The sequence below is a fragment of the Chiloscyllium plagiosum genome, unplaced genomic scaffold (genome assembly GCF_037043375.1).
Source record: "Chiloscyllium plagiosum isolate Xiang-an unplaced genomic scaffold, Cpla_swu_hap1 HiC_scaffold_7, whole genome shotgun sequence".
NCBI lineage: Eukaryota > Metazoa > Chordata > Chondrichthyes > Orectolobiformes > Hemiscylliidae > Chiloscyllium > Chiloscyllium plagiosum.
Genome location: NW_028270145.1, coordinates 37,974,170 through 37,997,040, shown reverse-complemented (window position 1 = coordinate 37,997,040; position 22,871 = coordinate 37,974,170). Strand labels below are relative to the sequence as shown.

General features: G+C 52.8%; 1 protein-coding gene across 1 annotated transcript in view; it reads left to right on the top strand.

Moving 5' to 3' along the window:
• LOC122551888 (insulin-like growth factor 2 mRNA-binding protein 2) overlaps positions 1-22,871 on the top strand; it is a 231,625-nt gene that overhangs the window by 145,921 nt on the left and 62,833 nt on the right. The window contains 5 exon segments of the mRNA XM_087988941.1: positions 5,660-5,776; positions 12,692-12,766; positions 17,832-17,963; positions 18,787-18,829; positions 18,832-18,899. Coding sequence (XP_087845067.1) covers positions 5,660-5,776; positions 12,692-12,766; positions 17,832-17,963; positions 18,787-18,829; positions 18,832-18,899 — 435 coding nt within the window.

Genomic DNA, 22,871 nt, shown 5'->3' with positions numbered 1-22,871 from the left:
TTCATAAACCCATCCAAATGCCTTTTAAATGTTGCAATTGTATCAGCCTCCACCACATCCTCTGGCAGCTCATTCCATTCACATACCACCCTCTGCATGAAAAAGTTGCCCCTTAGGTCTCTTTTATATGTTTCCCCTCTCACCCAAAACCTATGCCCTCTAATTCTGAACTTCCCGACTTTGTCTATTTACCCTATCCATGACCCTTCTAATTTTGTAAACCTCTATAAGGTCACCCCTCAGCCTCCGATGCTCTGGGGAAAACAGCCCCAGCCTGTTCAGCCTCTCCCTATAGCTCAAATCCTCCAACCCTGGCAACATCCTTGTAAACCTTTTCTGAACCCTTTCAAGTTTCACATCATCTTTCCGATAGGAAGGAGACCAGAATTGCACGCAATATTCCAACAGTGGTCTAACCAATGTCCTGTACAGCCGCAACATGACTTCCCAACTCCTGTACACAATACTCTGACTAAAAAAGGAAAGGAAAGCATACATTAGTGCCTGTAATAGTGTGCTGGAATTGCATTATTGCCCTTAATGTTGTGGTGAAAGTTAGGGCTGCAGATCAGAGTCAAGATTAGAGTGATGCTAGAAAAGCACAGCAGGTCAGGCAGCATCCGAGGAGCAGGAACGTCGACGTTTCTGGGCAAAAAGTCGATGTTCCTGCTCCTCGGATGCTGCCTGACCTGCTGTGCTTTTCCAGCAGCACTCTAATCTTGACCTTTGATGTTGTGCCCTAGCCTGCATCGTTGTCCATAATGCTGGAACCCAGCCTGCACTCGTGCCTGTCTTGCTCTGCCCTGCGTTGCATTTCTGCCTGTGCTGCTGTGCCCAGCCTGCATTACTGCCCTTAATGCTCTGCCCAAGACTGCATGAGTGTCTGACAGTCTGCATCAGCGCTGTGGAGGGGGCTGTGCCGAACTCACGTTTAAAGCTTCAGGATCTCTCAGCACTGGATTAACTGCTCACAGTGTGTGCGCTTTAGACCCCAGCTGGAGGGAACAGAAATGCTGTGCATTTCTTCCTGCTCTGTGAGTTCCTGGAGATTTCAGAGATCAACGGCCTTACTCTGGCCTTGTGTTGTGTGGTTGCTGTCCTGGAAGTAGTTGTTGATGAACTGGGCCAACACCTTCAGCTCCACTTCCTTGGGGGGAGGGGGAGAACTGAACTGTGAAAACCCCCTTGCGCTTCGGTTGTTTGTTGGCCCTACCCTCTCAGATCTACAGTCGGTGTTATCTGTGATTGGTGAGATGGAAGTCTCCTTTCTCGGTCAGATGTGAGCTGGGTCTAACCTGCAGGGAGCTCCTGCAGAGTGTCTAGTGCAGGGAAACAAAAGCAGTAAAGCAATGGGCTAACTGAGAGCGACTCTGAGCACAAAACAGGGAAAACATTACTGTGTTTCTAACACCATGCTACCCCTGATCTGGGAGTGTTTGAAAAGAATTGTGGAAAGGGTGCTTTGCTATGAATCTAACCTTGTGACGCATCTCCTGGGAGTGTTTAATGGGGACAATATACAATAGAGGGAGCATTACTCTGTAGCTAATCCAATAATTCAGTTCTGTACTTGGCTTGGCAGTGCTTGATGAGGATTATGGAGAGAGGGCTTTGCTCTGTATTTGCACTTTGCAGTACCTGGGGAGTAATCGTTGGGGACAGTATAGAGGCAGCCTTACTCTGTAATTATTTTGTGTGGTATCTGACCTGGAGTAATTGTTGGGGACAGTGTAAAGGGAGCTTTTCGCTGAATATAACCCTGAGGTGTATCTGACTTGAAGTATTTGACGGGGACAGTACAGAGGGAGCTTTAGTCTGCATTGTACCCTGCGCTGCTCCTCTCCTGGGAGTGTTTGATGGAAACAGTGTCAAGGGACATTTACTTACAAGAGTAGAGGGAGCTTTCCTCTGTATCTAACCCCGTGCTTTCCTATCCTGGCAAAGTGGTTGATGGGGACAGTGTAGAGGAAGTTTTTCTTTCAGTTTAAAAGAGTAGAGGCAGCTTAGCTGTATATCTAACCCCATACTCTACCTGTACTCGGAGTGTTTGATAGGGACAGTGTAGAAAGACTTTTGTTTTAAAAGAGTAGACATACATTGCTTTCATTTTAAAATAGTACAGGAGACTTTATTCTGTATCTAATCCCGTGCTGTAGCTGTCCTGGGAGTGTTTGTGGGAGACGGTGCAGAGGGAGCTTTACTCTGTATCTGTCCCTGTGATATATCGGTCCTGAGAATGTTTGACAGGGACACAGTGGAGGCACCCTTACTCTGTACTTACACTGTGCACTATCTGTCCTGGGAGTAATAGCTGGGGACAGTGTTGAGGGAGCTTTTCTCTGAATCCGAGTCTCTGCTGTATCTGTTGTGAGAGTGTTTGATGTGGACCGTGTAGTAAGAGCTTTCCTCTTTATTTAACCCCCTGCTGGTTCAGGAGAGGGTTGTTTTCTCCCCACCCCCACCCTCCTCTCACTTATCTCTCCACCCTTCAGGCTCTCTGCCTGTATTCCTGACGAAGGGCTTTTGCCCGAAACGTCGATTTTCCTGCTCCTCGGATGCTGCCTGAACGGCCGTGCTTTTCCAGCACCACTCTAGTCTAGACTCTGGTTTCCAGCATCTGCAGTCATTGTTTTTACCCTGTTTAACCCATCAGTTCCATGCTTGGCCCTCTGAAGGAGTGACTCCTCTCATTCCACCCCCCCTATTCTGCCTCCACATCCCTGCACGTTGGTTCTGTGCAGGACATAGTGTTTCACAGCACAGAAAGAGGCCACTCTGCCTGTTGTACCTGCGCTGGCTGGAAAATGGGCCACCCACCTGATCCCATTTTCCAACAATTGCTTCTTAGGTTTGCACGATTTGAATGAGTTGAGAGTTTTGGCTTCGACTACTCTATCCAGACTCTGGATTACAAATCTAATCCCCATCTTCCCTTTAATTCCTCTCCAAGTCACTGTAAACCTGTGCCCCGCCCCAGTCACTGCTAAGATAAATAGGCCCATGTCAGCCATTTTAACCAAGCCCATCACACCTTGTATATCTTAAACAAATCCCCTCTCAGCGTCCTCAGTTCCAAGGGGAACATCCCCCAGTTTATCCAATCTTTTCTCTTCCTATACAGTCGTGCAACATCCTTTTAAACCCAAGCTTTGAGGAGGGGTCACTGGACCTGAAATGTTGACTCTTGACAATGTGCTGAGCTTCTCCAGCAGTTTCAGTTTTTGATCCTTGTAAATCTCCTCTGTTCTCACTCCCATGCAATAAACATCTTTTCTGTAATGGGGTCAGGTTAACCCCATTTCCCCTGACTTGCCACACGGGCCTTTGCAGATTTGTACTTTACAGTGTTTGCACAGCATTTCAAACTGTGCAGGTGACGTTGTCACAGCTCACCGAGGAGAAAGCAACCCCCCACACACAGACGCACACACAGATACACACACACACAGATACACAGACACAGACAGGCACACACAGTCACAGACGCACATACACACAGACACACATGCACATACACACAGACACACAAAGACACACACAGACACAGATACACAGACACACACAGGCACACAGACACACACACAGACGCACATAGACACACAGACAGACATACACGCACAGACAAGCACACACACAGACAGGCACAGACACACCCAGGCACACACACACACACAGGCATACACAAACACATAGGCGCACACGGACATACACAGACATACATACACACACACACACACACACACACACACACACACACACACACACACACACACACAGTGTATTCTCTGATTTATGGCTGTGTGTCCCTCAGACCACTGCCAGCCCAGAGTGTGTTGTGGCCTCATAATGGGGTCTTGCATGGTTAGCTGCTCCATATTGTGTGTGTGTGTGTCCATCCCAATGCGATGCTGTGGGTTACAGTCTCACTCTGAGTTCACAGATTTGTCATCGTGCAGAAGGAGGCCATTCAGCCCATCCTGCCTACACTGGTTCTATTATCTGGTGCTATTAGTGCTACCTATTATCTCCAGTCTTTTCCCCATCCAATGCCTCAATTGAACCTGCCTCCAACACATTTCCAAGCAGTACGTTCCATACCTTAATTACTCGCCCTGGATAAAAGTATTTTCTTAATCGCCCTTGCTTCATTTGCACATTATTTTAAATCTATGCTCTCTCGTTCTCATTCCTTTTACGAGTGGGAACGGGCTCTCCCTATAATACTCTGTCCAAGCTGATGATGATTTTTGAAAACCTCTACGAAATCTCCTCTGCTGCCTTCTCTCCAGGCTGAATAGTCCCAACTTTTTCAATCCCCATCCTCATAACTGAACTTTCTCAAACCTGGAACTGTGCTTGTAAATCACTTCTGCATATCTTCCCTACAGAGTGGCACAAAGAGGTCTAACAAGTGTCTTTGTATAAGTTCAACCTCCCCTCCTTATTCTTGTACAGTACGCCCCTCTTGATAAAGCTGTGTGCATTATTAACCGCTGGCTCCAACTGTCCTTCAGTGTCAATGAACACCTCTGCTCCTGCAGCCCTGTTAGAATTGTACCCCCTGTTTTGTATTGTCTTTCAATGTGAATCACCCTCCTGCTTCTTTGCACTGAACCTCATGTCCACTCCGCCAGTCGGTCAGTTCCAGCAGATGTCCTCACTTCGACAAACTGGGAGCCCCGGAAGAAAGAAACCTGTTTTGTTCAATTTGGATATTAATCACGGAGAGAGGTGTTGACTTAAAGTAGCTCAGTCCCCTCCCCAGCTTTCCTCTGAGGTGGGGAGGTGCGGGGTTGTGGGGGTGGGGAGGTGCGGGGTTGTGGGGGTGGGGAGGTGCGGGGTTGTGGGGATGGGGAGGTGCGGGGTTGTGGGGGTGGGGAGGTGCGGTGTTGTGGGGGTGGGGAGGTGCGGTGTTGTGGGGGTGGGGAGGTGCGGGGTTGTGGGGATGGGGAGGTGCGGGGTTGTGGGGATGGGGAGGTGCGGGGTTGTGGGGGTGGGGAGGTGCGGTGTTGTGGGGGTGGGGAGGTGCGGGGTTGTGGGGATGGGGAGGTGCGGGGTTGTGGGGGTGGGGAGGTGTGGGGGTGGGGAAGTGCGGTGTTGTGGGGGTGGGGAGGTGCGGGGTTGTGGGGATGGGGAGGTGCGGGGTTGTGGGGGTGGGGAGGTGCGGGGTTGTGGGGGTGGGGAGGTGCGGGGTTGTGGGGGTGGGGAGGTGCGGTGTTGTGGGGGTGGGGAGGTGCGGTGTTGTGGGGGTGGGGAGGTGCGGGGTTGTGGGGGTGGGGAGGTGCGGGGTTGTGGGGGTGGGGAGGTGTGGGGGTGGGGAAGTGCGGTGTTGTGGGGGTGGGGAGGTGCGGGGTTGTGGGGGTGGGGAGGTGCGGGGTTGTGGGGGTGGGGAGATGCGGGGTTGTGGGGGTGGGGAGGTGCGGGGTTGTGGGGGTGGGGAGGTGTGGGGGTGGGGAAGGGGGGCAGATTTTCCTTGGTTGATCTGGGAAGCACGAGCTATCGAACCGGTTCGACCTCCACCGTTTCCAACTTGGATAGTTCACGCTGACCTCCTGTTTTTGAGGGAATCCGACTGTGTGTTTTTTGTTGTTGTTGTTTTTATTTTCTCTCCCCACTCCACCCTTCCCTGACACTGATCAGTCGTCATCCTTCCCAGCAGACATCAGAGCAGGAGATCGTCCACTTGTTCATCCCGACCCAAGCCGTGGGGGCCATCATCGGGAAGAAAGGTCAGCAAATCAAGCAGCTGTCCAAGTTCGCCGGGGCCTCGATCAAGGTAGGTGTCTCCGAAAACCAATGGCCCTTTGCTTTGGTGGGTCCCTGTCACACGCTTCCACTCCCCACTACTCTGGAGGCTGGGTGAAAATGGCACGGGTGGGCCCCCGCGCACTGATTTACTGAAGAAGAACACAAATTTTCGGTGGACAGAACAACCGCCAGGAGGCACTTGACAATTTAAAAGCAGCATTAACCACCGCACCAGTTTTAGCTCCACCACTGCGAGCGGTATAGGGCTTGGAGGTGTACTGCTACAGGAAGGTAACGATGGAATTGAACAGCCAATCGCCTGCTTCTCGATTAAACTCATCACCCACCTGAGACCATCGAAAAGGAATTGTTGTTTGGTACTGGCCTTACAACGTTTGAATGTTTTATGTGACAGACAGTGATTTCCTTGGGGGAGTGGGGAGAGGACAGGGTCTTTTATTCAGTATTCTCCCCCACCCTCTCCAGCCCTCAATGTCACTGGTGACAACAGACCAGTGATGTGTTTGGAACGAGTCAGCCCCAGCGTTTGAGATTGGTATGGGCGCTGAAGACCATTGCCTCACTGACGGATGAAGTTGGGTTCAGTTGAGAGGATGGAAAGATTTGAAGGGCAGTGGAGTGACCCAGACCCAAGCCCTTCTTTCCCCCCCCCTTGCAGAAGACTACAATGCGGAGAGTGAGGGCAACCTCAGCTGCTACTTTCAAGATGGTGGTGGGTGGCCTCTTTCCCACGTAAAGAGGGCATGGAATGGAAATGGTTAAGTAGGGAATTGAGGAACATCCATAATTTGAGTAGGTAGCAGGCTTGATGGGCTGAATGGCCAATTCCAGTTCCCACTGAGGAGCAGGGGACAGGCTGGCTTCATCCTGAACAAAATAGGACAGCTCTCCTGCTTCAATTCTCAGGCCTGAGTGATTGTCACTGATTCCACTGCCTGTCTCTAATTTTCTACGGGAATGTGGTAGGGGCCTACCTTCTTGAACCACGATGGCTCCTTCCTCAGAGTGAGAATGACTCTTGTTCCTCCTTTACACTGCCCCCTACCACTCGATTGTGACTGCCACGGCACTCACTCACTGTCTTGTCTGTCGCCAGCCAATCCAAAGGATTTACCGATCATTAAAGTCCTGCACTCCATTAAAGTCCCGGAGTGGGGCTTGAATCCAGGGCTCCTGGCCCAGAAACCAAGCAAGCTCCTCTTTAACCTTCACTTTCCCCCCTGGTATGTCCCACCCATTCTGCTGTAGCGGAGCTAAACGATTCTGTTAGAATCATAGAATCCCCGCAGTGTGAAAGCAAGCCATTCAGCCCATCGAGTCCACACCAGTCCTCTGAAGAGCATCCTATTCAGACCCACTCCCCACCCTATCCCCGTAAACCTGCATTTCCCATGGCTAATCCACCTCGCCTGCACATCCCTGGGCTCAATGGGCAGTTTAGCATGACCAATCCGCCTGACCTGCACATCTTTGAAGTGTGGGAGGAAAACCGAGCACCCGGAGGAAACCCACGCAGGCACGGGGAGAATGTCTCTGTCGAGTTTGCATAGTCACCTGAGGGTGGAATCGAACCAGGGTCCCTGGTGCTGAGAGACTAGCCACTAATGGCACGCTGTGAACAGGATTCACTAGAAGCTAGGACACAATTGTCATGCATAGACATTCGGCCCAACTGGGTCTGCGCAGACTCCATACTAACCTCCTCTCGCCTTCATTGAACCAGTTAATCCCTATGGGCATATCTTTCTGCAACTCTCTCCCTCATGAGCTTCCCCATGGCGGCACGGTGGCTCACAGCACCAGGGTCCCAGGTTCGGTTCCACCCTCGGGCGACTGTCTGTGTGGAATTTGCACATTCTCCCCGTGTCTGTGTGGGTTTCCTCCCATAATCCAAAAGATGTGCAGGCTAGGTGAATTGGCCATGCTCAATTGCCCATTGTGTTCAGTTAGGTACATTAGTCAGGGGTAAATGTCAGGGAATGGGTCTGGGTGGGTTACTCTTTGGAGGGTCGGTGTGGATTAGTTGGGCCTAATGGCCTGTTTCCGCACTTAGGCAAACTATGATCTAACAGAGTTAGGCCAGAGCCAGCCGAGAGCATGACAAGGACAGGTTGGAGAGACTGAGCTTGTGTGCCCTTGCATTCAGGCAACTGAATGGTGATCTAAATCCTTTTGTAAACCCACGATCACTACCATCTGGATGGGCGAGAGTAGCAGATACATAGGAACGTCACCAGCTGCAAGCTTCCCTCCAAGCCACTCCCTATCCTGACTTGGAAATGTATTGCCATTTCTTAACTGGAATTCCCTCCCTAACGGCATTGTGGGTCCACCTACAGCACAGGGAGCGCGATGTTTCAAGAAGTCAGCTTATCACCACCTTCTCAAAGGGGCAACTAGGGACAGGAAATAAATGCCAGTGACGACCTCATCCCGTGAACAAATTTTTTAAAAATGTGGATTTGATAGGGTAAAAAAAAACCTGATATGAATTTGGGAAACCGATTTTGCCACACACATCTAGAACTGGCTACCAAGAAATCTGTGAACCCTTGGATCAGTTCACCAGACTGGGATTGATTAGGAGTGTAGAACAACACAGGTAAATGGAGTCACAGTGCAGAGAAGTCATGATCTCATTAAATGGCCTTATTGTGTTCCTGAATGTTTGTTTATATTTGAAGGAGAACACAGACCAGATTCAGGGACATTGGCCTCAGATGGGACTGGGTCAGCGGCCTGTTCAGCAGCTGTTTTTACAGCTTATGTGGTGTGACTGTACTCTGCGTGTTGTCAGTGCCCTGTTTCCTGAGTGCCTGCCGTTCGCTGGCCTTTATCGATGTAAAAGAGAGCGAGTCCTGACGGCAATCCTTTGGCCAAATTTTGAACCTGCGACCTTGATTGAGATTCACAGACCCCTTTGAAATGAAAGGAGCCAGGACTGAGAGAAAGATGGATTTTAGCAAGGCAGAGCTTGTGGATGGTTAGGAGCACAGGCCCATTATTCAATATCTTTGGTAGGGCAGTGACTAGGGCCTGGGAGCCCAGGCCTATGCATCAGTGTCTGTAGTAGAGAAGTGACTGGGGCCCAGCAGCCCAGGTCCATGCATCAGTGTCTGTGATAAGGGGGTTACTGGGGCCTAGGAGCCCAGGCCCATATAGCAGTGTCTGTGGTCGGGAGGTGACTGGGGCCTAGGAGCACATGCCCATTATTCAGTGTCTGTGTAAGGGAAGTGACTGGGACCTAGCAGCCCAGGGTCATGTAGCAGTGTCTGCGGTGCGTTGGCAGGAGGGGTGTTTGCCAAATGCCAAATGGTTTGCTGCACTCCACTTAGGAATTCCAGCCTTTGAGTGACAATCCCTGAATGTCACAGCCAGCTGTGACCAAGTGAGTCAGTTTGGTCATTGGGTATGGGATGTGTTTTTCTGAATCACTGACTTTGGTGTGGGCAGCAGTATAACGGCTGTACGGTGTTGTGTGGGAGGTTTCCCCAGCACACCCCTGCATATAGCCTGCCTTTCGCCTCGGCAAAGGACTGCATTTCTTGTTGTTGTGTGAACTGCCTTTGCAGTTTGAGAGATGTGGTGGGGGGAGGTTCGGGCTGTGGGGAGAGAGCTTTGTCTCGACTGTGCTTGGTGACTAGCTCTCTGTTTTACCAGCATATTGATGGAGGGCATGACAAACACCGTGTGTGTGGCGACTGCTTTGTCAGGAAACCTTGCTCTCGGACCTCCCAGTGTGGCTAATTTAAAAGCTGGGGTGGGGCTGTGTGGGGGGTGGGGTCTGTGGGATGAGCCTGAGGCAGGATCAGCACACAGCTCAAAAACAAAGTGCTGCCTGTGTGTGTGTGTGTGTTTGCTCCCCCTCCTCCCAGGCCACAATTAAAGCACAGTGTGTGTTCCCCCTCTCATTCTCTGCCCAGACTTTGAATATCCCGCTTCCAGAGCCTCCCAAAGAGACGAGTTTATCCGATGATCGGTCTCTGAATGTTGCCCGGGGTGTGGGTGAGGGCATGTTTTTCAGATGTGGTGGTGGCAGTGGTGGTGGGGAGGGGTGGGATTGGGGGTTGAGTAGGAATCCAGTGATTCTCTTGCATTTGCAGAGAGAATCCGTAATGTTAATTTCAAGATGCTGCCAGAAATGGCCATTAGTGTGTGTGTGTGTGTGTGTAAGAATGTAGTTTTGGTTGAGGCCGTGTTTTGTTGGGGTGAGGGGTTTGTACTTGACTTTGGCTGGTCTCTGGGTTGTGAGAGCTCCTTGCACTGTCCCTGGTGCTGTGAGGCAGCAGTGCTCACCACTGAGCCACCACCTCACCACTGATTTAGGATCAGCAGCAAGCTGTTCTACCTCTCAAGCTTGTTTAACCAGTCTCTCTAATCTGTGGCCTAACTCCAAATGGCCATATCCCTTCATGGTTTTCATTATCATGGCCTTGATGAGCTTAGTTTCAAAATTTACAACGAGTCCAGTATCCACCACCATTTCAAGCAACAAATACCCTGAAGTGTTAGAGGTGGACCCTAATATCGCTCCTGTAAGGGCTGGCTCTCATTTCTAAACTTTGCCCCCCCCCAGTCTGTTTGTACTTACTAAATTAAAACTGTTTCCCCCCCCCCCCAATCCACTCTCTCTCTCTGCTTCCCTTCAAATCACCCTTCGCTGTTTAAAATCTGGGCAGTACAAACACTGGTTTGTGTCAATTCTATTTGCTGTTTTTTCTGTTAAGTCTGGGTTTATTTGGATATAATAAGGTGAGGCGGTGAGCACATTGGCTACAGTTATGGTCTAACTGTGGTTTTGTATTGCTGAAACATGACTACTTCTCCCCCTCTCAAGCCCCCTTGGTATGATGATCAGCATTCCAATAAGCCTTTCTTGCTCATTTTCCGAAATGATCCAGTAACATTTGACATTTGACCATGGGGTCTTTTCCCAGCCTCACAGTGGTTAGCACTGCTGCCTCACAGCGCCAGGGACACTGATTCAATTCCGGCCTCGGGCAACTGTCTGTGTGGAGTTTGCACATTCTCCCAGTGTCTGTGTGGGTTTCCTCTGGGTGCTCCGGTTTCCTCCCACAGTCCAAAGATGTGCAGGTCAGGTGAATTGGCCATGCTAAATTGCCCGCAGTGTTAAGTACATTAGTCAGAGGGAAATGTAGGGGAATAGGTCTGGGTGGGTTGCACTTCGGAGGGTCGGTGTTGACTTGTTGGGCGGAAGGGCCTGTTTCCACACTGTAGGGAATCTAATCTGAAATAATCTAATCCCTGCCTCCCCCAGAATAAATACCTTCCTAACATTGTGCAGTTTTGCCCATTCGTATAATGGATGGGAATGGGACTGAAGATAGGATTGGATAAATATATTAACTTGACTGCAGATGTCCCGCAGTCTTTGCTAATCTATCAGTGCCTTTTGTTGTAATTTTATGTCACTACCCACAGTTCTACATTGGTTACCGTATTTTGTGTTATCAGCAGTTCTTTTTTAATATGTGGTTTTCTATCCCAGTCTGTAGTTCCTTGCTAAACTAAAAGGAAGTATTCAAGCATGAATCCTTGCAGGGCACCCCTTCTTACAATCTTGTGCCACTCTGTCCGTAATCCCGACTCACTCTCTGCTGCTGTTCCACCAGTTTTAGAAACTGGTCAGTAACTCTCCATCATTTCCATTGTTTTGGACTTTGATATACAATCTGTTAGGACGGGTTTTCTCACCTGCTTTCTGGAGGCCCAGTAAATAACATGCTCAGAAATTTGCCTGGTCTTTACTCATAGAGTCATGGAGATGTACAGCACGGAAACAGACCCTTCGGTCTAACCTGTCCATGCTGACCAGATAATCTAAATTAACCTAGTCCCATTTGCCAGTATCTGGCCCATATCCCTCTAAACCTTGATGTCCCCACCCAAATGCCTTTTAAATGTTGCAATTGTACCAGCCTCTGCCACTTCCTCTGGCAGTTCATTCCATACACGCACCACCCTGTGTGTGAAAAAGTTGCCCCTTAGGTCCCTTTTAAATCTTTCCCCTCTCACCTTAAACCGAAGCCCTCTAGTTTAGTCGGACTCCCTCACCCTGGAAAAAAGACCTTGTCTATTCACCCTATCCACGCCCCACTTACCCCTTGGAGAAACAAGTAATGATTGATCCGAGTTCATCAGACTCTGTTTACAAATCCGCTGAAAATGTTTCGGGTCCTGTCACCCATCTACCCTCAACGAAGGAGCCTGATCCTAGTCATTCCCAACCTCCGGTGTTAAGCTAACTGGTCGGTTGACTTTCTGTTTCTCTTTTCAACCTTTTCAACTTTCTCGGCCACATCAGTATCGAATCTCTCCCGATTTTTCTTTTTCTTAGCATTTAACCAATGGCTCCACTGTGAACAATCTCTGCTCCATCCCATTGACGTTGAACTAGAATGTATCGTCGAGGAGGAGAGTGGGTAGTCAAGTTAGAGCCACGCTCCGTTGCAGAAGGCTTTGGACCGACAGTCTCTGAAGGGCAGGCCAAATGGCCTGTTTGCTGGTGTTCCAGTGTGGCTTGGGAACTGGCCTTTCCCCATGTCAGCGTGCCAACTCGCATTGCTTCCCCCACATCTTACACTTGGTCACTCACTGTCTCTTAGGTGATGCTTTCCACAGTCCAATAGTCCTGTCCACTCACTGCGCACTGAGGGATCGACGTGGGGGAGCTCGCTCATGCTTATGGATGGAGACAGGTCTTGGTACGGGCCCAAAGTGGCCCACCCTCTTTCCAACGCCCTCCAACCCCATTTGTCCCCGTGCCCGTCCAGGAAACTGTTGCTTCAACTTCAGTTTCCTTCGTGTCACCTGTCTGAGACCTTTGGGTGGGGGTGGGGGAGGGGGGACGCGGCGCTCGAGCAGATGACCCTCATCTTCTCTGGATTGGTTTCAAACGCAGATCGCTCCTCCCGAGGGACCCGAGGCAAATGAGAGGATGGTGATTATCACGGGCTCACCAGAGGCACAGTTTAAGGTGAGTCAGCCAACACCAAATTCATCAACCGCGGTAACGTGGGGTGTGTGAGTGATCGTGACCCCTAGGGAGGCTGGGGAGTGCTCTCGGTGGGTGTTCTTCAGGGAAGGGGTAGGTGGGATTGTCCCTTGGGGAAGGGGGAGTGTTCTTCAGGGAGGGGGTAGGGGGATTGTTCCTTGGGGAGGGGAGAGTGTTCCTTGGGGGTGGGGGGGGGCGGCCGTCTGTCTCTGAGGGAGGTGGGGAGTGTTCCTCGGGGACAGTTTTTGGAGGGGGAGGGGGTGCCACCCCTCATGGAAGGTGCTGCTCCCCCAGACAGTGAGGGAGGTGGGGGATGGCCTAAGTTGTAGGGGCGTATCCACCAGTGAGTGGTTTTGCAGGGGGGGTAGGGGGAGGTGAAGGCAGTGACACAGAGCCAGGCAATGTTCTGGGGATCAAATCTCATCGCAGCAGGTCGTGGGATTTGAATTAATGAGAATGAGGGAATTAAAGGTCTAATTGCTGTGAAAACTTGTCAGGCTCAGATGAATGCCCTTTATGAGGGAAGCCTTACCTGGCCTAGCCTCCACGTGACTCCAGACCCACAGCAGTGCTGCTGGCTCATCACTGCCTTCTGAGATGGCCCAGTAAGCCACAGGGTTGCACTCGGGGCGGCGGGCGGTGGAGCGGGGGGCAAGAGAGATGGTACTCTTTAGACTTGAATATAAGGGGCATGACTTAAAGGCTTGCCAGTCAAGACGAAAACAGGCAGCAAGGAGGATAACCACAGACTGGTCAGGTGGGCAGAGGTGTGGCAAATGGAATTTAACTCTGAATATACGGTGATTAATATGGGGAGGTTCACAAGGCAAAGGCATTCCCACGCGATGAGATCATATCGAGAGGCATACATGAAATGAGGAACCTTCAAATGAATATCCACAAATCCCTGAATGTGTCGGATCAGGCTTATATGGTGGTCCATAAGACAGAGGAGCAGGGGTAGGCCATTCAGCCCATCCAGGCTGTTCCACTGTTCAATGTGATCATGGCTGGCCTGATAATCCTTCTCTCCACTTTGCTGCCTTTTCCCCAGAACCCTTGATCCCATTTCTGGTTAAAAATCTGTCTCTCTCAGCCTCGAATCAGGTGTACCCCAGAACTCTGTGGGAAGCTAGAGAAGTGATTGCTGGGCCTCTTGCTGAGATACTTGCATCATCGATAGTCACAGGTGAGGTGCCAGAAGACTGGAGGTTGGCAAAGGTGGTGCCACTGTTTAAGAAGGGTGGTAAGGAACTATAGACCGGTGAGCCTGACGTCGGTGGTGGGCAAGTTGTTGGAGGGAATCCTGAGGGACAGGATGTACATGTATTTGGAAAGGCAAGGACTGATTAGGGATAGTAAACATGGCTTTGTGTGTGGGAAATCATGTCTTACAAACTTGATTGAGTTTTTTGAGGAAGTAACAAAGAGGATTAATGAGGGCAGAGTGGTAGATGTGATCTATATGGACTTCAGTAAGGTGTTCGACAAGGTTCCCCATGGGAGACTGATTAGCAAGGTTAGATCTCATGGAATACAGGGAGAACTAGCCATTTGGATACAGAACTGGCTCAAAGATAGAAGATAGAGGGTGGTGGTGGAGGGTTGTTTTTCAGACTGGAGGCCTGTGACCAGTGGAGTGCCACAAGGATCGGTGCTGGGTCCTCTACTTTTTGTCATTTACATAAATGATTTGGATGCGAGCACAAGAGGTACAGTTAGTAAGTTTGCAGATGACACCAAAATTGGAGGTGTAGTGGACAGCGAAGAGGGTTACCTCAGATTACAACAGGATCTTGACCAGATGGGCCAATGGGCTGAGAAGTGGCAGACGGAGTTTAATTCAGATAAATGCGAGGTGTTGCATTTTGGGAAAGCAAATCTTAGCAGGACTTATACACTTAATGGTAAGGTCCTAGGGAGTGTTGCTGAACAAAAAGACCTTGGAGTGCAGGTTCATAGCTCCTTGAAAGTGGAGTCGCAGGTAGATAGGATAGTGAAGAAGGCATTTAGTATGCTTTCCTTTATTGGTCAGAGTATTGAGTACAGGAGTTGGGAGATCATGTTGCGGCAGTACAGGACATTGGTTAGGCCACTGTTGGAATATTGTGTGCAATTGTGGTCTCCTTCCTATCGGAAAGATGTTGTGAAACTCAAAAGGGTTCAGAAAAGATTTACAAGGATGTTGCCAGGGTTGGAGGATTTGAGCTATAGGGAGAGGCTGAACAGGCTAAGACTATTTTCCCTGGAGCGTCGGAGGCTGAGGGGTGACTTTATAGAGGTTTACAAAATTATGAGGGGCATGGATAGGGTAAGTAGGCAAAGTCTTTTCCCTGGGGAGGGCATAGGTTTCGGGTGAAAGGGGAAAGATATAAAAGAGACCTAAGGGGCAACTTTTTCACACAGAGGATGGTATGTGAATGGAATGAGCTGCCAGAGGAAGTGGTGGAGGCTGGTACAATTGCAACATTTAAAAGGCATCTGGATATGAATAGGAAGGGTTTGGAGGGATATATGGGCCGGGTTCTGGCAAGTGGGACTAGATTGGGTTGGGATATCTGGTCGGCGTGGACGGGTTGGACCGAAGAGTCTGTTTCTGCGCTGTACATCTCTATGACTCTTTGACTCTAACTTGATCAAGTCCTTGAAAATTCTTCTTCGTTTCAATACAATCACCTCCCGATCTTCGAGGAGAGCTGTGGAATTCTTTCCTTTAATAGCCAGGGCACAGCCTGTGAGAAGTCATGCTGGAATTGTTCAGAACAAAGGTTTGACCACAGTGGTGGTGGTGGTGGGGGGGGCGGGGGAAGGATGAAAACTGTACGGGTGAGGGAGATTGGAAATACCCAGGGCTGGGGCAAGATTTAATGGAGGGACCCAGACTGAGTGTTTTAAAGAGGTCATTGAACAGTGTATCTCAGTGTAAGGCAAACGAGTGGAAGTATTGAAGGGAGTCAAGAAATATTCTTCACCCAGAGGATGGTGGGTGGTGGTAGTCACTGTCCCAAAGGGCGTCCTACTTCAAGGACGGCAATTTATGGAGGGCATTGGAGACCATGTGCTCAACAATGCCCTCCAGTGCACGTGCTCTACAATGCCCTCCAGTGCACGTGCTCTACAATGCCCTCCAGTGCACGTGCTCTACAATGTCCTCCAGTGCACGTGCTCTACAATGCCCTCCAGTGCACGTGCTCTACAATGCCCTCCAGTGCACGTGCTCAACAATGCGCCGCAGTGCACGTGCTCAACAATGCGCCGCAGTGCACGTGCTCAACAATGCGCCGCAGTGCACGTGCTCAACAATGCCCTCCAGTGCACGTGCTCAACAATGCCCTCCAGTGCACGTGCTCTACAATGCCCTCCAGTGCACGTGCTCAACAATGCGCCGCAGTGCCGTGCTCAACAATGCGCCGCAGTGCACGTGCTCAACAATGCGCCGCAGTGCACGTGCTCAACAATGCCCCGCAGTGCACGTGCTCAACAATGCCCTCCAGTGCACGTGCTCAACAATGTCCTCCAGTGCACGTGCTCAACAATGCCCTCCAGTGCACGTGCTCAACAATGCCCTCCAGTGCATGTGCTCAACAATGCCCCGCGTGCACGTGCTCAACAATGCCCTCCAGTGCACGTGCTCAACAATGCCCTCCAGTGCATGTGCTCAACAATGCCCCGCCTGTGCACGTGCTCAACAACGCCCTCCAGTGCACATGCTCAACAATGCCCTCCAGTGCATCTCCTCCCTTTCGCAAACTCTGCATTTAACTCCACCCATCCAACCGCAACAAGAATAGAACACTCCTCCCCCTTCCACCCATCAATCTTCGGATACAGTGCATCATCCTCCACCATTTCCCCCACCTACAGTCAGACCCCACCGCCAGAGATGTATTTCCCTGCCCAGCCCAATCTGCGTTCTGCAGAGACTATTCCTTCTGCGACTCCCTCGTTAGGTCCACAACACACACTCCCCCCACCCAAGCACCTCTGCCTTGCCATCACAAGAGGTGTAAAACCTGCACCCACAGCTCCCCCCTCACCTCCATCCAAGGCCCCAAAGGATCCTTGCACATCTGCCAGTGATTTTCATGCACCTCCAAACAGCTCATCTACTGTGTCGTTGCTCTGGATGTGGTGTCCTCTACATTGGGGAGACGGGACGCCCAACTCATGGAACGTTGCAGGGAACATCTCTGGGACATGCCCACCAAACAACCCCACCGCCCTGTGATCGACCACTCCAACCTGCCCTTCCTACTCCACCAAGGACATCCAAGTCCTGGGCCTCCTCCACCGCCAAATCCAGGCCATCGGACGCCTGGAGGAAGAACGCCTCATCTTCCACCTTGGGACCCTCCGACCACACGGGGTCGAGGTGGATTTCACCAGTTTCCTCATCTCCCCACCCCCCCATCTCAGATCCAACCTTCCAACTTGAATTGTCCCACCTATCCACTCCTCCCTCCACTCTGACCTATCACCACCTGCATCTACTTATTGCCTTCCCTGCTACCTTCCCCCCCCAGCCCCACACCCCTCTCCTATTTATCTCTCAGCCCCCTTACCTCCCACCCTCCTCCCCCTCATTCGGCCTATGCCCGAAACATCGATTCTCCTGCTCCTCGGGATACTGCCTGACCTGTGCTTTTCTAGCACTGCACTCTCGACTCTGATCTGCAGCCCACACGTTCTCTGAGACTGACTCTGTGAACGTTCTGATCTCTCATTCACACCATTCGGTCTTTGCTCTATCTTGTCAAGTCTGTACATTTTTACTGTCTGCCCCTTCACGGCTGTGACCGAGAGTCTAGGGACTAACTGCACTGTAATGTTGATTACCTTCTGTTTGAACATGGAAATAGGCCATTCAACCCCCTTCTGCTTCAGTAAGATGGGGCTCTACTCCACTTGTCCATGTCAATCATAGCTCTGTACATAAAGTCTCCTCACCAGTGCTCACTGTTCCTCATGCCCTCTGGCCTATCTGAAGGGAATTCATCTCAGTCTGCTTCACACCACATTGGTATTTTGTTGACTTTTCTGGTTTCAGGCTCAAGGTCGGATCTACAGCAAGCTGAAGGAGGAGAACTTCTTCAGTCCCAAGGAAGAGGTTAAACTGGAGGCGAACATCAAAGTTCCATCTTCCGCAGCCGGGAGGGTCATCGGGAAAGGAGGCAAGACGGTGAGTGGGTGTGTGACCGTCCTGACCCCTGTGTGACTGAGGGGGTGGGAGAGGGTTAGTGCTGAGTTTCCTTGGTCAATCCTATCCCCTCCCTCCATTAGCTCACAGGTAACTCATTGCCCCTTGTGCCTCCAGCACCCCCCCCCATCCCCCACGCAGTGCATTCCACGGCTTCACCCCTCGCCAGGATCTCTCCAGAATCGGTGGGTTAAGTCGCCCCCTTGGTCAAAGGGATCAAACCGACCAGAGGCCTTTTCCCCACCCGACAACAGGCACATCCTGACCTCTTGTGGCCACATGGCTTCATTGCGGATTCACGTTCATCAGGTTCCTGGGACCATCCTGGGTTCACCTGGATAGATACAAGGGCCGTTCACAATCCCCACTTTGATCATAAGGCGAAGCTCGCCCTGTGATTTCGCACTGGACACCCTGGGTCGGGGGAAGGGGACGGACACGTTCTCGATATTGTCCTCGAGAGCTCTTGTCAGATTCATCCTTCCACATCAGTGCTCAAAGCTAAGTCTCTCTGGCCAGAGAGGCAGGGGATGGGGAGGCTGAGGGACTTAGCTCGGTGGCATGGTCACTGCAGGCTGTGGGGGTTCACTGGGGTCAACTGAGAGGTTAGCTGCCCCTCCCTGACCTTGCTGTCCCCTGACCACCGTCCCCGATACCCAGTGCATCCCAGCACTCCCCCCGAGGGGCTCACCTTTGGGCCACTTCCTTGCTGGTAACCTGCGTCCAACCCCATCCAGCCCTAAATCCAGAGAGATGTTGGCTGGAGACAGGGTCCCTTTCCTCACCACGGCCTTCCGCCCTGCAGGTGAACGAGCTGCAGAACATCACAAGTGCCGAGGTGATCGTGCCCGGGATCAAACGCCAGACGACAACGATGAGGTCATCGTGAAAATAATTGGCCATTTCTTCGCCAGTCAGGTAAACCGCACAGCACGTCTGCCACCCGCACGGGCAAGTGCACAGGGTGTCCCTGGCAGTGGGCAAAATGCTCAGTGCTGTGGGCTACACAGAGAGGGATGGGAGGAATTCAGCAGCCATGACAGTCTTCACACACTTCGGTACAATAGAGGTTAGGACAATTGCAACATTTAAGAGGCATTTGGATGGATATATGAATAGGAAGGGTTTGGAGGGATATGGGCCGGGTGCTGGCAAGTGGGACTAGATTGGGTTGGGATATCTGGTCAGCTTGGACTGGTTGGACCGAAGGGGCTGTTTCCACACTGTACATCTCTAGGACTCTATGTGTAAGTTACAGATATGCGTTTCCTAACCTGATCGTCACTGTTTCAGTAAAGCCCTTTGTGTCAGTGTGAGGCACAAGAAAATCTTAACTTAATGCAGACCATCCCCAAATAACGAAAGAGAATAAATATATAGACTTTAATTTCTCTGTGTGACAGTCAGTGCAGTGGGGTAGTGTGTGGTTACACTGTGACGGTCAGTGTGGTGGGGTGGTGTGTGGTCACACTGTGATGGTCAGTGCGATGGGGTGGGGTGTGGTACCACTGTGACAGTCAGTGCGGTGGGGTGGTGTGTTGTTACACTGTGACGTTCCCTGCGGGGGGGTGTGGTGTGTGGTCACACTGTGATGGTCAGTGCGGTGGGGTGGGGTGCAGTTTCGAGCTGACGGTCAGTGCCATGGGGTGGCGTGTGGCTATAATGTGACGGTGAGTGCGGTGGCATGGTGTGTAGTTACGAGCTGACGGGTCAGTGCGGGTGGTGGTCTGTGGTTGCACTGCGACGGTCAGTGCAGTGGGATAGTGTGTGGTTACACTGATGGTCAGTGCGGTGGGGTGTGGTCACACAGTGACGGTCAGTGCGGTGGGGTAGTGTGTGGTTACACTGCGATGGTCAGTACGGTGGTGTATTGTGTGGTCACACTGTGACGGTCAGTGCGGTGGGATAGTGTGTGGTCACACTGTGACAGTCAGTGCGGTGGAGTAGTGTGTGGTTAGACTGTGATGGTCAGTGCGGTGGGGTGGGGTGTGGTCTCACTGTGACGGTCAGTGCGGTGGAGTAGTGTGTGGTTAGACTGTGATGGTCAGTGCGGTGGGGTGGGGTGTGGTCTCACTGTGACGGTCAGTGCGGTGGTGTGGGGTGTGGTTCCACTGTGACGGTCAGTGCGGTGGAGTAGTGTGTGGTTAGACTGTGATGGTCAGTGCGGTGGGGTGGGGTGCAGTTTCGAGCTGACGGTCAGTGCCATGGGTGGCATGTGGCTACAGTGGCATGGTGTGTAGTTACGAGCTGACGGTCAGTGCGGTGGAGTGGTCTGTGGTCACACTGTGACGGTCAGTGCGGTGGAGTGGTCTGTGGTTACACTGTGACGGTCAGTGCGGTGGGGTGGGGGGTGGTCTCTCTGTGACGGTCGGTGGGGTGGGGTGGTGTGTGGTCTCACTGACGGTCAGTGCGTGGGGGTGGTGTGTGGTCTCACTGACGGTCAGTGCGGTGGGGTGTGGTCTCTCTGTGACGGTCAGTGCGGTGGGGTGGTGTGTGGTCTCACTGACGGTCAGTGCGGTGGGGTGTGGTCTCTCTGTGACGGTCAGTGCGGTGGGGTGGGTGTGGTTACACTGTGACGGTCAGTGCGGTGGGGTGGGGTGTGGTCTCACTGTGACGGTCAGTGCGGTGGGGTGTGGTCTCTCTGTGACGGTCAGTGCGGTGGGGTGGGGTGTGGTCTGACTGTGACGGTCAGTGCGGTGGGGTGGGGTGTGGTCTGACTGTGACGGTCAGTGCGGTGGGGGGGGTGTGGTCACACTGTGACGGTCAGTGCCGTGGTGGTGGTGTGGTCTCACTGTTGACGGTGGTTGGGGTGTGGGCTCTGTACGGTCAGTGCGGTGGTGGGTGGGGTGTGGTCCTCACTGTGACTGGCTTGTGCAGTGGGGGGGGGTAGTGGTCTACTGTGACGGTCAGTGCCGTGGGGGTGGGGTGTGGTCTCACTGTGGACGGTCAGTGTGTTGTGGTCTGACTGCTGACCGGTCAGTGCGAGTGGGGTGGGTGGTGTGGTGTGGTCTGTCTTGCTGCGGGGGGTGGGGTGTGGGTCTCACTGTGACGGTCAGTGCAGTGGGGTGGGGTGTGGTCTGACTGTGACGGTCAGTGCGGTGGGCTGGGGTGTGGTCTGACTGTGACGGTCAGTGCGGTGGGGTGGGGTGTGGTCTGACTGTGACGGTCAGTGCGGTGGGGGTGGGGTGTGGCGCTGGGTCTCACTGTGACGGTCAGTGCGGGGGGTGGGTCTCACTGTGACGGTCAGTGGCGGTGGGGTGTGGTCACACTGTGACGGTCAGTGCGGTGGGGTGGGGTGTGGTCTCACTGTGACGGTCAGTGCGGTGGGGTGGGGTGTGGTCTCGACTGTGACGGTCAGTGCGGTGGGGTGGGGTGGGTCTGACTGTGACGGTCAGTGCGGTGGAGGGGGTGGTCTCACTGTGACAGGTCAGTGCGGGTGGGGTGGGGTGTGGTCACACTGTGACGGTCAGTGCGGTGGGGTGGGTCTCACTGTGACGGTCAGTGCGGTGGGGTGTGGTCTCACTGTGACGGTCAGTGCGGTGGGGTGTGGTCTCACTGTGACGGTCAGTGCGGTGGGTGGGTGTGGTCTCTCTGTGACGGTCAGTGCGGTGGGTGGGTGTGGTCTCACTGTGACGGTCAGTGCGGTGGGGTGTGGGTCTCACTGTGACGGTCAGTGCGGTGGGTGTGGTCTCTCTGTGACGGTCAGTGCGTGGGGTGGGGTGTGGTTACACTGTGACGGTCAGTGCGGTGGGGTGGGGTGGTCTCACTGTGACGGTCAGTGTGGGGTGGTCTCACGGCTGGGTGCGGGTGGGGTGTGGTCTCACTGTGACGGTCAGTGCGGTGGGGTGTGGTCTCACTGTGACGGTCAGTGCGGTGGGGTGTGGTCTCACTGTGACGGTCAGTGCGGTGGGGTGGGTCTCACTGGTCAGTGCGGTGGGGTGGGGTGTGTCTCACTGTGATGGTCAGTGCGGTGGGGTGGGGTGTGGTCTCACTGTGACGGTCAGTGCGGTGGGGTGTGGACTCACTGTGAGGTCAGTGCGGTGGGGTGGGGTGTGGTCTCACTGTGACGGTCAGTGCGGTGGGGGTGTGGTCACTGTGATGGTCAGTGCGGTGGGTGGGGGTGTGGTCTCACTTGTGATGGTCAGTGCGGTGGGGTGTGGTCACACTGTGATGGTCAGTGCGGTGGGGGTGGGGTGTGGTCTCACTGTGATGGTCAGTGCGGTGGGGTGGGGTGTGGTCTCACCGTGATGGTCAGTGCGGTGGGGTGGGGTGTGGTCTCACTGTGACGGTCAGTGCGGTGGGGTGTGGTCTCACCGTGATGGTCAGTGCGGTGGGGTGGGGTGTGGTCTCACCGTGATGGTCAGTGCGGTGGGGTGGGGTGTGGTCTCACTGTGACGGTCAGTGCGGTGGGGTGGGTGTGGTCTCACTGTGACGGTCAGTGCGGTGGGGTGGGGTCTCACCTGTGATGGTCAGTGCGGTGGGGTGGGGTGTGGTCTCACCGTGATGGTCAGTGCGGTGGGGTGGGTGTGGTCTCACTGTGACGGTCAGTGCGGTGGTGTGGTCTCACTGTGATGGTCAGTGCGGTGGGGTGGGGTGTGGTCTCACCGTGATGGTCAGTGCGGTGGGGTGGGGTGTGGTCTCACTGTGACGGTCAGTGCGGTGGGGTGGGGTGTGGTCTCACCGTGACGGTCAGTGCGGTGGGGTGGGTGTGTCTCACCGTGATGGTCAGTGCGGTGGGGTGGGGTGTGGTCTCACCTGATGGTCAGTGCGGTGGGGTGGTCTCACTGTGACGGTCAGTGCGGTGGGGTGTGGTCTCACCGTGACGGTCAGTGCGGGGGTGTGGGGTGGTGGTCTCACCGTGATGGTCAGTGCGGTGGGGTGGGGTGTGGT